This window comes from Lagenorhynchus albirostris, chromosome 9, assembly GCF_949774975.1.
Source record: "Lagenorhynchus albirostris chromosome 9, mLagAlb1.1, whole genome shotgun sequence".
Taxonomy (NCBI): domain Eukaryota; kingdom Metazoa; phylum Chordata; class Mammalia; order Artiodactyla; family Delphinidae; genus Lagenorhynchus; species Lagenorhynchus albirostris.
Window position 1 is genome coordinate 26601275 of NC_083103.1, and position 18003 is coordinate 26619277.

An 18003-nucleotide genomic window follows, 5' to 3' on the forward strand; every position below is an offset into this window, starting at 1 on the left:
TAAAAGTAGGTGGTGCAGTAGTTAAGAATCCGCCTGCCAGTGCAGGGGACGTGGGTTCGAGGCCTGGTCTGGGAAGATCCCACATGCTGCGGAGCAACTAAGCCTGTGCGCCACAACTACTGAGCCTGTGTTCTAGAGCCCGTGAGCCACAGCTACTGAGCCCACATGCCACAACTATTGAAGCCCGCGCACCTAGAGCCCATGCTCCACAACAAGAGAAACCACAATGAAGAGTAGACCCTGCTCGCTGCAACTAGAGAAAGCCCGCACGCAGCAACAAATACGCAACGCAGCCAACATAAATAAATAGATTTATAAAAAAAGTAATTGGGAAAAATTACTAAGACTGAAATTGTAATGCTGCTGTTCAGTGTAAGCATCTGAGGCAGACTCCCACTCTGATGGTCGGTTGTAAAGAGAATGTGTTCCAAGTGTCCTGTGGCTTCCTAACCTGATACAGTGGTCTGCTGGACTAAGTGGAATATGTTCAAATGTCTTCTGAAATAAGCAACTAAATGAAGTTCTTCTATTACCACTTTGGGCAATCAAAATTCTACAGATTTCTGTGACCCACTTAATCTTAGTCTATAAAAGCATTCTCATTCTAGTAAACTATTTTCTACCTTAAATAAGAAAGGAAAAGAGAAATTACAGATTTAAAAGCAAGTATGCATATTATAAAACAGTTGAAGATAGTAAAATAGCCGAAAAATATTGACATTACAAGCCATTATACTGCTAACCTAGATATGCGAGAGTGCTTCCTCCTGGGTTGGAATTTTCATAACTATTTTAAGAAAATTTAGGAATCGTTTAGTTTGGCATAGCTAGTGCTTGCCTGTCTACTACACAGACATACAGAGCCAACAGGGAAGGGAGATAAAGCACCTAAAACTATAGGGTGAGTAATTTAAAATTCTAAGATGCAACTTAAGATTCTGATCTACTCCCTGTACATTGTGTGTATGAATCTCTAAATCAGGAAGGATTAGAAAAACCTCCTGTCATCTGAAGAGACTTGAAATTTGACCTGACTTCCCTATGTAAAGAAAGTCAGAGTAGGTCTGGGGACATAGACTGATATGCACTTCTGACCGTAACTGCAAATGCACCTAACCCCAAACCAATCCCAGCATCAGGCATCTTCCTGAATGAGACTGTGTCCCAGGAACAGTGGAAACCGCTGGACTTGGGGGGAGGGAGAGAAAACTTAAAAAGCCTTCAGGAGGTTATAGGGTGGGCAAATTTGCCAGACAATAACGTCACAAATTTCCTATTATTTATTCATGCATTCATTAATCCCATTAATTCCAGATATTACTGAATACTTACCTGAGGGCCACCACCATGTTAAAGTAGATCAAGTCCCTGCCTGCAGGCTGTCCAATAGAACTTTCTGCAAAAATGGAATAGTCTATATCTGCCCTGTCCAGTATGGTAGCCACTAGGTTCATGTGGCTGTTGAGCACAGGAAGCGTGGCTAGTGTGTCTGAGGAACTGAATTTTTAGTTTTATATAATTTGTAAGATTGAATAGTCATATATGTTACTAGTGGCGACCATGTTGGACAGTACAGCTTCAGGAGTTTGTAGTCCAGTTGGGGGACTGGACAAGGAATTACAAAATGCTGTAATAGAGGACACTTATCTAGACTGGGGTGAATAGGATTACTACAGAATGGGGAGGTAAAACCTGAGTTGAAGTTCTCAAGGCTAAGTGGGAGCTAGCCAATGCAGCATATGCAGAAGATCTAAAAGTGAGGGTGCAGCACTGTGTTTTGGGTAGCTGCCAAAAGTAAGTTCCTATGTCTGGGACATATAGTGGGGAGGGGTGGGTAGTGAACAGAGATAAAAATGAAAAGGTGATTAGGGCTCAGTTCCTTGTAAGTCTCAAGCAGGGGAGTAACTGTGTGTGTGTGTGTGTGTGTGTGTGTGTGTGTGTGTGTGTCCGTCCACATCACGCGTTGTGCCCCCTGCAGTGGAAATGTGGAGTCCTAACCACTGGACCCCCAGGGAATTCCTGGGAGTAAGATTATCATACTTAGCTTTTAAAAGATCACCCTGATATTTAGTATAGAATAGTAGAGGATGGTTGGAGTAGGAGAGGCCAGAGGCAGGGAGACCAGTTAATAAATAGGCTGTAAGACATAATTGAGATAATAACATGAAGAATGGAAAGCAGTACAAAGTTTGCAGAAAGATTAAGGGGATATCTAGACAGGATTGGATGTTGGAAGAAATGGAATTGAAAGGCTTAAAACTGACCCAAGTTTCTGGCTCTAGCAATAGGGGTAGGTGGTGCATTAAAATAAGGGGTCTGGACTTCCCTGATGGAGCAGTGGTTAAGAGCCCACCTGCTAGTGCAGGGGACACAGGTTCGACCCCTGGTCCGGGAAGATCCCACGTGCTGCAGAACAACTGAGCCCGTGTCCCACAACTACTGAGCCTGAGCTCTAGAGCCTGCGAGCCACAACTACTGAGCCCACGTGCCACAACTACTGAAGCCCACGTGCTCTAGGGCCCGTGTGCCACAACTGCTGAGCCTGTGTGCTGCAACTGCTGAAGCCCGCATGCTTAGAGCCCATGCTCCGCAACAAGAGAAGTCACCACAATGAGAGAAGCCTGCGCACCGCAACAAAGAGTAGCCCCCACTCGCCACAACTAGAGAAAGCCCACGCACAGCAACGAAGACCCAACGCACCCAAAAATAAATAAAATTTAAAAAATATATATAAAGGGTTCTGAGGGAGATGTTAATTTGGGAAATGGAGAGAAGATATACTCAGTTTTGGAGTAGTCTAGAAGCCTGTATAAGTCTATGATAGATTGTACTTTAAATGAATACAATGGCAGTGAAATTATAGGAAGTGGAAAGAAAACACATTCTTTCCCAGAATGACGTTTGGGTGCTATACTATTCCCTCCTTGATGTCCACAGTATATTTTCATGATCTCTTAGTCAAAACAGTGTTTTGATGCTCTCAGCCCCCTGAGATCAAACTCACTTTTTAAAGGTCTTCAGCTATTCTCTTCGTATCTTACATCATCACAAAAAATGTCGTCTGTCATCTACCTGCCTAATCTGCAACTTTGTATTCACAAAGCTAGACATCATTCTAAATAATTTCCAGGGTATGGGACATTAGAGTTCTGGTTTTGATAAATAAAATGCAAGTAGAAGTGTCTATCAAAGAAAATCATGCAATACAATGCTTTTTTTTTTTAAGATACTAGTAATATCAGGTACAAAAAGATCCACATATTTTATTTTAATCCTTCATTTTTTGGAGTATGGACTCTTGCTCTACTACTGATCTTTTATTTCTAGTACCATTTCAGGTATAAATCCGTTTTTTAGCCAATCTCTATATGATGCAGTTATGCACTGGTCCATAAGAAACTGAAAAGCGCTACAGAGATTCATCTATAGGAATAAATCCAAATAGGGATGAGTTTTGACTGGGAAGAATTATTTGAAGTCTCAGGAATCAAAAATTTGGTGGAAACCTATTAGCACATATTCTGTATAGTAGGCATCTGATTTACTATTTTAGACTTTTTCTGAGAACATGAGAAAACTCATTATTTACATATTTACTGCCATTTTCTACTACTCTTTCAGATACCTGTGTTTCATTAAGTTAGGCTCATCTTTTGGAATATGAGAACCAGAGTGTACATCAGGCTATATTAAAATGAGAGTACAGACAGTCTTGAAATGAGAATATAAGGAACTGCTCTTAAATACTAATCCAAAAAAAGCAGGTAACCTTGTTACAAATAGAACAAAAAAGAAGTCAGAGACCAAATAATCCATTGTCCTAGGGAAAAAAAATCTGTAGGATTGAGATGTTAGCATTAGATCGCTGGGATGGAAAGGCCTATTTACTAGCTTCAATCCCAACACTTTTTCCCCTTCCTCTGCCTTCTGACAAGTTGGTAGACGGTCCTGAAGGAGTAAATGCTCCATAAGGAAGTGCTTAGGCATTTGATATTTAATAAACATTGCTTGAAAAAGATGCCTGTTAAAAGAATAAAAATGTTAGTCTTTGCTACATTTGGATGATTTGGTCTTAAAAACTGAATTTCATTAAATCACTTGGCATAATTAATATGGCATCTATTCACAATTAATGTACATTTTTAATTATACTGGATTTAATTCAAAGTCTTGGCTAGTACCAGAACTATATAATTGAATATAATGTAAAAGAAAAAGACCAAAAACATAACTGAAGTGAAATTGCAAAGCACAGTTCACTTTGCAGAGAACTGGATAGACTGCATAAGAAACCAGGAACAAAGAAAGCCCGGCAGGCATCATTCATCCAGCAGCTGGAGCAACTGTTAATAACAATAGTGAGTGCTTACTGGGTGCCAGGAGCCTTATGTGTTATTTGGTTTTCAGAATGTTTCTGTAAGGCATTCATTAGTCCCAGTTTTTTAGATGAGGTTTAAATAACCTCTCCAAGGTGTTTAACTAGTAAGTGACAGAGCTACAATTTGAACTCAGAACTATGACTCTGTGGACTGTAACTTTAACCACCATACTAACAACCCATCAGAAATTCCTGTTCAGGCTGGATGGAGGTATTGAGTACTTAAGGAGAAGATGAAGGAGCTTAGCTTGCTTGCAATAGCTATGAGAATGAGCAAGTCAAGTCTTAGCCTAAGCTCTAAACCCACGCAGCAGGGAGATGCTCAGTAATAAAAGAGAACCTTTAGTTAAAAGCATCCCTCATCACACACACCCTCACCACAACGCTGTAGGTGTAGCTTACTAGAACTCTGGTGTAAATTCCTCTTTAATGATAATTGGCTATGAACCTAAAGTGGCACCATTTTTAAGTAGGGAAAGGCAATAACAGTCCCCGGGAATGATGTGGGATAGGTTAGTAATAAGTCAGAATTTAAATGGGAAGAAAAAGAAGCAGGACTGCATAGAGATAGTATCTACTGAAATAATAAGTGTGTTAACTGTTCCTTGCCTGGTCCTTATAAATGTTAATCCCTTTGTCATGCATCTAGCCTTTGGGAGCACCTCCCTTATGACTCCAGATATTCTACTCAGGGAGACAAATGTAGGCAAAAAGTTCTGGCAAGAAGAATGTCAGTAAAAATAGAGCATTAGTGAGACTGTTGCTTGAGTTTTGCTTTCAAAGTTACCCATAACTGACGCTTGAGACAGCCCCATTTTACAAAATTAAAGATTAATAATGTTTTCTCAGCTTTGTGTTCTTAAAAACCTTTCTACATGATTTTCTCTCGGGATTTAATGCTTCACTTTTTGACATATACATCTTTATCTATAGTTTTGTTGGTGTGTATAGGAAGATAAACTCCAACAATTATTTACTGCCATTGCAGGAGTCATACAAATACTGGGCATTATGAAGTTCTTTTAGGACTATATAATTAATAAATGATCTCATTTTGCAAGTATTCTCTCCAGTAGTTTGTGTGCATAGCATCTTACCATGACTATGTTTTGGTTATATAAGCCATGATTAAGCAGAATATGCATTAACCACATAGTGGTATACTAATTTGACTCGATTCTGCTTACCTGAAAGATAGTAACATAAATAACAATTATTTGGGTATTGTTAAACTAAAATGACATGTCATGAATGTACATTCATCATATGGACTTTTTTCCTGGGCAGGGAAATTATGCATTTTATATTTTACATTCATCATTCTGTGAGACACAAGACAAAATCTTTAAAATACATGTGGAAAATGAAATACTTTACAGTGTTGTTGATATACCACTTCCATTTGCTTTTGCCAAAAAAAAAAAAAAAACAACCCACAAAAAACAAAACAAAAAAGCCCAAGTCTTTATCTGATTGCTTTCCTAAGGTGTGTATGCCTCTCCTTTTCCTATATATTTCAGGAAAAGGAAAAAATAATCATGTCAGAAAAGGATTCCAAAAACTTTGCCCTCTCCGATTACCTTTATGATTTTTGTTTGTTTCTTTAATATTATTATTTCCTTTACATTCAATCATTTTAGAAGACCCATTAAGGAGGCATGAGCAATAATAGGGCCAGTGCATATACCCTGCCTTTGCTGATTATACATTTTAAAATATCTGGCAAACAAATAGTTAAAAATCCGTCTGTTATTAGGATTTTCTGTTTTTTGAAACTTTTGAAAGGTCAAACGTACAAATATCTTACTCTTCAGTCAGAACTTTTTCTTAATTAGATAATCTTTGCTTAATCAAATAATAAGTGAGTTTGATTAGTTTAGTAAATGTGTTATTGTGGACTCTTTCATCAGATTTCACTTGAATCAAGAAAGGTAACACCTGTGGGTTGGTTCCCCAAAGCTGCTTTTGTTAAATGGACACCCGCAGGCCATGAGGCAATTACGTTTGTTGCTTGTACTATAAAGGAGGCACTTAACTAGGCTTCAGCAAGTATGGCTGAGAACTAGAGGCTTGATTCTTTTGTCCTGCCCTGAGATTAGGTTTTATCATAGCTCAGGAAGTAAACCTCTGACGTAGAAAGGAAAAACCAAGAATGATTTAAGGGTTCTTTTACTGCTTTAAAAGTTATTCCTAAAGCTAGTTATATCTGAGACCCTGGGAAAATTCAGATTTGAGCAAAAGTAAACATTTCTAGGTGGCATTCATTGTAAACATATATTCATACATTCTTATTCAGTCTCATACATTCATTCAAGTTGGCATGGCATATTTCCAAAAATACAGAGATGAAAAGTAATTAACTTTTTAAAAGTTTTGGTTATGAGAAGTAATGAACAAAGACATGGAATTAGGACTTCCATTTTGGGGCATTTGTAAAGCATTTATTATAATTTTTTTAAGTGTTTATTTGAGTTCTTTTCTACTTTAATTGGAAAGTTATAACAGCTTTTTAAAAATACATTTTAAAAATATATTTTAATCTATTTTATTATAATATTGCTATAGAATTGTTTTATCTGGTTTGAATTTTGAATTTAGTGATAACCAGTAGGTTAATCCAACAGACAATAACTGTTTTGAGTTAGAAAGGAAATTTTTGTTTTGTTCCTTGCTTTACTCCACTCCACTCACCTGACCAGAAAGGTCAGGTTTTAAGTTTTGGACCCATACCAAAAATGTGTTGTACTTTATATTTATTTAAATAAATGAGTTCTTAGCTAGACTAATATTTTAGTTATCCCGAGGTCTGGTGACAGTGCTGTAATTGCAGTCATTTACTTGTACTGTACAAAGAAGCAGAGCCTGCTATACGGATTGGAAGTTAGGTCACTCTCTTACCACATTACCACAGACAAAAAAAAAAAATTTTTTTTTACTTCAATAAAGCTCTTCCTAACCTGCATTGTGATGGACAATGTTCCATTTTTAAAAAGTACAAGTATTACTGAAAGGGCTAGTCATATTAAGACACACATGTATGTGTATGTGCATATATATATTTTAAAATTATTTAATACATACTGTTCACAAAAATGTAAATTTTGAAATACATAAAATTTTGTGGTTTTTTTAAAAAATTAATTATACCTAAGTAAGCCCTGTAACTTATTTTTTTCACTGACTGTATTCATGTCAGTCTATTAGCTGTCTACTATTCTGTAAATAAACTGTTTAACATCTGCCTACTGACGAATATTTATACTGTCGCCAATTTTGAGATACAAGCAATACCATACTGAACTTATCTGCTTATACATAATTGCATGCTGAGTTTGGCAAATCTTTTCTAGAGATTTTGATAGGGAAAGGGTAAAATGAGGACACACAGGGCATGCCACTGAAGGGGATGCAAGGCAGAGATGCCAAAGACACACTTTACTTACATCAAGAACTTTAGTTCTCACCAAAAGGATTTTCTTCATACTGTTATGAGGTATGCTAAAAAATAAGACTTTAAATATTAGATACTTTGAACATCTGGCAATTATGGAGTAACTGCGGCTGAACTTGCCCTCCTGCCATAAAGAACTAGAAAACTGGACAAACTATGTAAAACAGTTTTCAGACAATGCACAGCAGGCAGTACAAGACGGATTCCTGAGAGCAGGGAAACAAACAAGGCAAGCCTTATACTTTCCCTAACTTCTGCCTTAAAGCAGTTTTCAGAAGGTGCAAGGAGGAAAATTCAAACAAAGGACAGTGGTCTTGCTGAGTTGAAGAGACAGAGATTAGGGTATAGGGAAGTTTAAGTGGTTGGAATTTATGCATCAAACCACCGGGGAGAAAAGAGCTACAGAATGATCTCCAGCAATCTATGTAGAGTATTGTCTTGGTTTTGGGGCTGAACACTAAACTGTGCCTGCTTATGGTGAAATTTAGAGACTGAGCACCAAACAGCTATTGGCAGCAGCCAAGCAATTCCCAGAGCTCACACAGGGCTGTCAGTTGAGTTCTGACCAACCACAGTGGACAGATCTCATTAAATATCTAGAGCATTCCATAGAGACCCTGGAATATCATGCCTTAGGAGTGAGCTAGACTAGCCCTTACAGTGTGAGAGAGACCCAACGCTTAAAAACAAGGCTTGACAGGAATAAGCTGTTCCACAGCTAACTTAACCACCTTCCAAAAACCAAACAGACCTCTTCAACATTCAGTGCTCTCTAAAAAGAGAACAAAATCCACTCAACAAATGAATGTTCAGCTCAATAACAAATTATTAGATATGTGAAGAAGTAGGAAAATGTAACCCACAACTAGAAGAAAAACAGATCCAGAAATGAGACATAATGGAATTAACAGTCATGTGCTCTAAAACACCAATTATAAATATTTTCAGGGATCTAGAGGATGAACATAATGAGGGAGAAATGGTAAATATAAAAAAGAACCAAGTGAAATTTCTAGAGCCTAAAAATATATCGTCTTTACAGCAGATTAAAAATTGCAAAAGAAAAGATCCCAGACTGGGAAGAAGTATTTGCAATACCTGTCAAAGGACCTGTACTCAAGATACATAAAGGGCTCTTAAAATGAATAAGAATAATCCATTTTAAAAATGGGCAAAATATTTAAATAGACATTTCACAAAAGATACACTAATAGGTACAAGAAAAAATACTTATCAGAGAAATGCAAATGAAAACCACAATGTGACACCAATAGCCTACTAGAATGGCAAAAAAATTTTTAATTGAAAATACCAAGGTTGTGAAGCAACAGAAACACTCATACATTGCTGTTGGGAGTGTAAAATGGTATAATTACTTTGGAAAAGTTTAAGATTAAGCGTACACTTATGACCCAGAAATTCTACCCCTACATATTTACTGAAAAGAAACAGACTTATACATGAACGTTCATAGTGCTTTATTTGTAACAGCCCAAAATTGCAGACAACACAAACATCCATCAACAGGTTCATGGAAAGAAATTGTGATTTACAATGGGATATACTCAGCAGTAAAAAGCAATGAATGACTGATACATACAACATGTATTAATCGTTTAAAAACTGCTGAACAAAAGCCTGACACAAAATACTATGTAGTGTGCAATCTCACTTATATGAACTTTAGTAAAACTAGTCTCTAGTAAACAGGAAACATCACTAGTTGCCTGGGACGAGGTGTAGGGGTGGGAGGTGGACTGGAAAAGGAGGGAATTTTTGGGCATAGTAGTAATGTTCTACATCTTGATTGTGGTTGGTGGTTACACAGGAATGCACATTTTTCAAAACTAGTGTCGAAACAAAATGAGCACATTTTACTGTAAAGTATACCTCTAAAATTGATTTTAAAGTGTACACCCTTACCCCATATCAAAAATTAGTATGTGTTTCAAAAGTGGAGTAACTGCAAACATAATGAATTTTTTACTGGGAAAATATGTGACAGAGGGGTAGATCAGCAAAGGTGACTGCTTTGATTTTAAGACTCAAACTCAGAGGTTTTCCCATTTATAGAGAAGCTCTTATTAAAGGTACCATCAGTGATGAGGTTGTTTCCTTGTGTCTGTACTTTATATCAAACATTGAAGTCTTAAGATGTAAAGGTTATTCCTTTGCTATGAATGGATGCATGGGTATTAGCATATATGGGCTTCAGGTAAGTAAGAGGTAGCATGTTCCATATTTGAACCTACTTCTGTTAAATGTCAGTAACTGTACTTCACAGGTTGTTTTAAGGATCAAATGTGTGTGTGTGTTTAAAATGACCAGAAAAGTATGTATAAACACTAGTTTGTGTTACTATTCCTCCCTTTTGTTCCACCCCTTGTAGTCAAGGACTAGGTGTGAACAGCCTGGGTCACACTCCTCCAAAGGTTTCTGGTGGTATGTTCTGGGTCTCTCTTAGCAGATTCCTTTCTGTTCTTGTTAACTTTACTATACCAGAGATAATACTTCATCACTGTGTTTATCTAAACTTGGAAGAAACTTAGGTCATAACTGCCACAAAAGTGATTGTGCTTTACAAGAATTTCTACTTAACTAATACTAATCACCAACAAATATTTGCGTTCCAACATCAGTTTAGGTGTTGTAAAGATTTAAGATCATGACATGATTATTGTCTGTTGGCTTTTTCAGTCATAAAATAGTAGACATACACAAAAGCCAAGCATGTAAGAGGATGTTATGTTCCAGAGCCCCATGTAGGGCAGACTTTAAGTGTTTTAAACAATCTAGAGTATTTGGTATGTGCAGGCAACATAGGGAAAAGCTTCATGGAGAAAGGAAATGTATATTGGATCAATCGGACAGGCAAAAAAAGATCTTGCTGGATCGTTAGTATCTTTATTCGTTTTTTGATTTTTGTTCTCCTTTGCTTTTATTGGTGTCCCTAACTTTATAATTGTATTTAAGTATTCGTATATGTTACCTATTTTTAGAACTCAGGAACAAACACATACTAAGGAAAAACTATGGAAATTTAGACACCCAAGATGTTCACATTGTAGTTTCTCCCAAGGCAGTACTTCAGAATATATTTAATGACTTATTTTACCTTTTCCAAATACACTATTTTGTTCTTCTTTTCATCTGTAACCTGAGATGTACTCATTCTTCTATTTGAGCAGCCTTATGCTTCACTACATATAAATCTACTTATTATATAGGTAGGAATGAACCTTGCTATTAGCCCTAGAACCTACAACTAGTTCCACTAGTAGAAGTTAATGATCTTACAATATCTGATATTCTTTCAAAAAACTTTATCCTTACTCTACAAATAGATTTAACATTTAAGTGTATCTAAATGAAAATAAGTAACTTGATTCATTTTTGGCTAATATTTCTACATGATATAAGACATTCCAAAATTATATATTTCAAAATTATATAATCTCTAAATTGTAATTCAAATTTTACATGCTTGTATAAATTTATTTTTCCAAAAGGTAATTCAGGGGTGATGGGGGGGAGAATGAATAGGCAGATCACAGAGGATTTGGGGGGCAGTGAAAATACTGTGTATGGTACTGTGATGTGGATACATGTCATACATTTGTCCAAATTCATAGAATGTACAACACCAAGAGTGAACCCTAAGGTAAACCATGGGACTTCGGGTGATGATGATGTCAGTGTACCAGACATGCCACTCTAGTGGGGATGTAATGGGGAGGCCGTGCATGAGTGGGGGCAGGAGGTATATGGGAGATCTCTGTACCTTCCTCTCAGCTGTGCTGTGAACCTAAAACTGCTCTAAAAGTCATTTTTAAAAATTTTGTGACATTTTAAAACACTGGTCATTTCTTATTAAACCTAATATGAATATTTTTCTTCACATAAGGTTCCCAAGTAATAATCAGTCAAAAGAATAGTGAAAATTAATTCCTTTCCATAGATCATTTTGGTCTGGTCAATAATTCAACTTTCTTGGGTAACAAAACCTATAAAAAAGAAACTTTAAAATGCAATTTTGAAGATTGTTACTGAAGAGTAATTTTTAAAGTTTATATTGAAGAGACATTAACGGGCAAATATCTCATATCACAGTGGGCATTTTTGTAAGTAATGTGTTCTGTCCTAAATATACTTAGGATTGTCACTGAGTAAAAATTTAAATTTATGTTATATCCCAGTTAATAACAAGACATATAGAAGATGGGATCTTTTCATTTAGTAGAAGGTCACCATCATTAATTTTACAACTGATGATTTTATAATAGGTCCTTCTAGTTCTTGATGGTCATTATTGAAGTATAATGCATTGAAGATATGGCCTGTACAAAGGCAGAACAAGGATCTTAATTAGAATTCTGACAAGCCCACTCCAATAAAATGATGAGATTATTTGTAATTGATGTCACAATCAATTACCATTTAGTTCATCATGAGCATTCTAATAGGTCTGGCCTTGGTATTGGCCCCAGGATGTTGCTGAGTGAGTGGCTGCCCTGCTTATGCTGTTATTGAGACAGGAGGGCACATTTTCAGTCAGCATCCTAATGACCTCTTTTGAAGTCTATTAAATTAATGACCCTGTCACACTGTTTTGATCTCTTATAACCTCAGTTTGGGGTTTGCATAACAAATTAATGTTTGGGAACCATACGGCAAAAAAGGTCTTTTTAAAAGTTGAAATATTAATACTACTTATTAATATTTAGTAAAAGTTATTTTATTATGCAAGAAATAACAGCAAAAATGCAAATTATAGGGTTTGAATGTATTTTGTAAAAGAGAACTTTAGGACATTTCTCCCTACCTCCAAAAGACATGATTTTTTATTTATAGTACCCAGATTTGTTTTTCTTTTTTAAAGGGGCTGCTTTCTTCTATAATTCTAGGTGCCAACAGGTCATGTGTGGTTAGAAGGTGATAATCTACAGAATTCTACAGATTCCAGGTACTATGGACCTGTTCCATATGGACTAATAAGAGGACGTATCTTCTTTAAGGTACTACTGTTTTCTGCTTAAAATGCAGGCTTTCTTCTCTGAGCTGGGAAAAAAAACAAAACCAAAAAAAAAAAAGTTCCTTTCAGAAGAACTGAAATCTTTAGGCTGTCAGTGGATATAAAACTGTTGCAATGACTACTACACTTTATGAACATGTTGGCCTTCATAGCTATAAACATTACCACTCCCCCATTATGACAGGTAATTGAGAATAATTTTTGTTCGAAAAATAAAGTTCAGATTAGTTGTAGCATAAGAAGCTTTTAATTTGACTCTCCAAAAATTTACTTTTCTCTCATACAACTTTTCCAACCATACTCATACCCAGGGCGTATGTTAATATATATGCATTTGCAGAAGAGCAATCTAGCAACTAGCTGGAATGCAGGGATATCCCAGTTAAGTATAGTGAGTAATGCACTTATCATGGTTGTAGTAAATGTAATAGTAAAGATTATTGTTTTCACTGGCTTTTCCTTTTTGCCACAAGCAGTCAGGAGAAAAACAGACATGAGTATTTGGGGCTGTTGGATAATTTACAGGATTTTTTACACTTAAGCAGATGTTATATTCAAGTACGTAGGTTTACAGTTAACTCTGACGATAGTGAAAGAAAAAACAAACATATACACACTACACACGTATTATTTTCTAGTATAATGTTTGAATGTTCCAAACTTTAGAGGTTAAATACATACACATACAGATTTCTTTCTACAGTCTTATTTTGAAGTAGAAAATTTGTTCTTGATTGAATAAGGAGAAAGCATTTAATTATACGGCATAGAGAAAGGGATGAATGAAAAAAAGAAGGGAATGTGATGACGCTATAATATCACTTTACTAATTGTCTTCAGTCACATTTTGATTTTACAGATTTGGCCTCTGAGTGATTTTGGATTTCTACGTGACAGCCCTAATGGCCACAGATTCTCTGATGATTAGCAAGCATTTATTCTTTTGATTTGATTATTGTCTTCTGCTAAAGTGAATTTATTGTCACTGAAACCATGTACTTACTAATAAACTATTTGCTATTCAGTTTGAGTTATTTTTAATTGTTAAATGTAAAGAATAAGCAACACACACTCTTGCAAGCTATATTTGTTCAAAATATATGGATAAAAGTGTAATCCAAAATAAGTCATCTAAATTCTGATACGAAAATATTTTTAGGGAAAACCTGGAACAACCTCACTTTCAAATTTTTGGTTGTACAGGTATAAGGAAAGTAATTTACTCCTCTTGAATATGCCTCATACTTTAGCTACATTTACAAGGCAGAGTACTAACTAGTCTTATAAGTCCACACCAACAATAAACCAAGAGTCTGACGTAATGAAAAGCTGCTAAATCACATGCTTGGCTTACTCATTTGAAATTAAGGAAGAATGTTTCAATGATCCCATAAAGGATTCCTTAAAATTTTTTAAATGAGTTCTGACTCATACGGTCCATAGAATATTAAATATATAGAAAAATAAAAGCTTTACTATAATCAATAATAACACATTAAAAAAGTCCACTTCACCATACCAGCAACGCAGTGGCCACGGTTTTCTGACTCCAAGGCTCTCCTCCTTTCTCCGGTTGCCAGTTCACTTTACTAACTTTGAAATAACTCATGAATATCCATATCCAGCCTTCATCATGGGAGAGCCAGGCTCACATGTTATTCACGAAGATTCTAACTTAATTCTAATGACCTGAGATTTGAAATAGTTGTACAAAAGGCCTATAACTTTAGCAGCTAGAAATATGTTACTTCAAAAACTTAGCAACTATAAAGGAATATGATGATACTGTGACCCATTAAAAGATGAGACACATATGAAGAAAGGAAAATTCTTATATTTTGTACCAAGGAGAAAATGCACCAATAATAAACTTCTCAGATGGGAATTCACTAAATATAATTTTTAATTCAAGCCCCCTTTCTTAGCGATCTGTAAATATAAAATGTAAATACATATGAATAATGAAATTAATTTTCTATTAATCTAGGTGGACTTCGACAGTCTTATATTTTTTCTGCAAATAATAGAGCTGACAAAAAAGAATCCTTTTTTTTTTAATCAGCTTTATACATTTGCCTGAGTGGACAGAGGTGGAGTAGATTTTCCTCCATGTGTCTGAATACACTAAAGAATTCCACTTAGTGAACAATCTCAGCGATAATGAAGGAGTTCTATAACTAGTGAACACATATCACAAGAAATCAGCGTCACTTCTTCTGCTTCATCCTTGGAAACACTGTATTTTCCACCACATCGACAACTCAGAGAAAAAGAATGATCATCTGCAAAGAAAACAAAATGCTTACATGTAACTACTTTGTTAATACCTTTTTTAAAAATGCAGCTATTCCACAGAAACTGCAAAAGAAAAAAGATCAGTCAATATAAAATATATTTAAATGAGAACTTGAAAAAATTTCTCATATAGGGGGCAGTGTTTCTAAAAATTATCTACTAAAAAATCTTTATCTGTGGAGGAAATGTATTGAGGGTATGAAACAATAGACCAAAGATCCTGTAGGGGAGAGCAGATGCTCAGAAGTGACCAATGAAATTTATTTGAAGTCTTCTGTTTTCTTAAGATTCATGTAAATTTTACATTCTTCTGAACAATGTGGTTGTCAAAATATTACTGTGAAGGAAGAAGAGAAACAGCCCTAGCTATCTTATTGTTAAGGAGCATGCCTTTGCCAGTAGTATATCCTTTCAGAGAAAACCGCTGACTTGACTGTTTATCAGGTTCAGCATTTGAATCCTGTCTGTTCGGGTATCACACTATTTCAAGAATCCTGCCTTAAATGTATAGACATATACTATGGTGTCCTTTCTGTGGGGGCTATGTGTGTGTACCTGTTTGTTTGGTGTTTACAAATGATTTAGGAACCAAAAGGACAATCACTGAAGTGAGATGCCCAAAGGAGGCAATATGGTGCAACGTTCTGCCTACGAATGGGGGAAATTTTATAAGTTTCCTCTTCCTAGGAAGTTGAAATACTTTGTCTTTTAGCTGAAAGAATCTCTGATCCACTGGTTATTCCATTTTACTGTCACTGAGGAGTGACTGTCAAAGAAAAGTAATTACTGATCTCATTATTTTACTACTGTCATAAAAAAAATTAGAGATAAATGAACTAAATCTCTAAAGATATAATTTCTTACAATCAAATATCTTCATTCAATTCTCAAACTTCATTTTTTAACACTTAGATCTCATCATATGCCATGAAAAGAAGAAAAAGAAAAGAAAAAGAAAAAATATTCAACTGCCTTGGATTTGTTCTCTAATCAACTTTGGTCTTGGAAAAACAAGCAATTAAATAAGCCAGCTTTACATGTTTATTTTATCAGTAAGGAAAACATTAATTCACAATCCTGCTTTTCATTTTTCACCACAATGTCTTTTTTCTCTATAAAGAAAAATAACTTAATCTTGAATTTTAAAACACTAACATCTTCCCTATCTGAGCCAACATATATGTGTAATAGAGCATGCTTTCAAAGTGAACTATTTTATTATTAAATTGTCTAAAAATACATATTCTAACCATTGGTTTTCTGGAGCTAAATCTCCCTCTTGTTTTTTCACCACCTCAGTGAACACTGAGAAACAATTTGAGGTGACATGTGCTTGGTAGATGATGCAGAGGCCACCATGGGCTACTGTGGAGTTTTGTCATAGATGATTCCAAATGTTAATGCTCACTAAAACTCACATATTTTTAAATTTCTTCTTAAATTATTCTACTATCACTTAAAGTGATATCTTCACAGAAATCATAATTTTAAATACACTGAATGAAGACAAAACAACCAAGCTGTATAAGAGACTAACTGTAAGGGGAATGGCTAACTTCAGTCTCTCAATAGTTCTTCAGGTATGCCTTTTAAGCATAGTAAAATGCATCATTTCCTACTGTTCCTGGACCCAGAAGCTGATAATTTGGCTATGTTTTTCATGTAGGATTTCATCCACTTTTCCCCTATTCTGGATCTTCACCTTCCAAGGTTATTCTGAAAGCGCCCATGAAGGAATCATCAAATGCTTTTGCTAGTCCAGTTGATCACACTTTTTATGTACTTTCATCTGCCAAGGCTGCTCTTTGCAATCGCACGGAACAATTCCAAATTGCAAATTCAACTGCAAAACTCACATGACCAGTTTTTAAACATTCCTGCAAAAATAATAGCTTCATGTAGCTGTTACTCACTATTTTCTCTCATAAGGATAAGGACTATTTCTATCTTTGCAGTGATAAAAAACCCTTAATTTAAATAAGTATCTAAGAACATCCTGTACTTTTAAGATGAACTGTATCTGCTTATAACTGATTCATTGGCTGTAGCTGGGATGCTTCTTTATTGTCTTCACTGTCAAGTTTACTTTAGGGAGTACCAAGGACAATAACATTTATGATAATTCTTGATTTCATGTTGTATATGTCTTTCAATGTCTTGGCATTTTCACTTGTTATCAAAAAGCCCATATATTTGCTGACTGAACAGATGCTTGAACCACACTAATCCACAGTCTTAATTTAAAATAAAATCTTAAATTGATATTTTTAAAATTTTACTAAAGAAGTAAAAATTACAAAAACCAGTTTTCACTGTTTTAATATTATCAGGAATTATTAGTAACAAAACATATTAGTCATATCAACTACAACAAGAAGAACTAATTTGTCCAATAAGAGATGGACACACACGCACATATACTGGTTGATAAGCTGGCAATACTGTATTTTCAAAAAATATTATTTAGCTGGGCAAGTCTCCCTGATAAACATGTTCTAATCTATCCCCTTCACAAAGTAGCAGTGAAATCAGTGTCACTAGTGTATTCTATTTTCACAGCAGTAGCTCTTCCTGTTTACTCTGATGAAACTATCATGAACCCCGGGAGCCCCAGTTACACAAAATCTCAAGTTTTCCAATCATTCACTGCAAATAAGAATTTCTACTCCAGGATTTCATTTGGCAGTTTAGGAGCAGAGTGGCTCATAGGCAAAAACATGATTCCCCTTCTAAGTCAATATAGCTTTGTGGCCCAACTTCCTAAGAGCACTAAGCTAAGAATTTGCCATTAAAAAATATTCCAGTAAACTTGGTTTCGGAAAGGACAGGCTGTTTATCTTCTACTTA

At 35.6% G+C, this 18003-nt stretch overlaps 2 protein-coding genes across 10 annotated transcripts in view; one reads left to right on the forward strand and one right to left on the reverse strand.

Annotated features, from left to right (window-relative positions):
• The window catches only part of IMMP1L (inner mitochondrial membrane peptidase subunit 1), a 74374-nt gene extending 60489 nt beyond the window's left edge, over positions 1 to 13885 (forward strand). For all 7 annotated transcript variants that reach the window (XM_060159473.1, XM_060159472.1, XM_060159477.1 and 4 more), the window contains 2 exons: positions 12734 to 12844; positions 13721 to 13885. In XM_060159473.1, coding sequence (XP_060015456.1) covers positions 12734 to 12844; positions 13721 to 13789 — 180 coding nt within the window. In that variant the 3' untranslated portion in view covers positions 13790 to 13885. The remainder of the gene's footprint in view (positions 1 to 12733; positions 12845 to 13720) is intronic.
• The window catches only part of DNAJC24 (DnaJ heat shock protein family (Hsp40) member C24), a 63955-nt gene continuing 55244 nt past the window's right edge, over positions 9293 to 18003 (reverse strand). For 2 of the 3 annotated variants that reach the window (XM_060159479.1, XM_060159481.1), the window contains exon 5: positions 9293 to 15143. In XM_060159479.1, coding sequence (XP_060015462.1) covers positions 15013 to 15143 — 131 coding nt within the window. In that variant the 3' untranslated portion in view covers positions 9293 to 15012. The remainder of the gene's footprint in view (positions 15144 to 18003) is intronic. The other variant, XR_009542399.1, reaches the window with a different exon arrangement.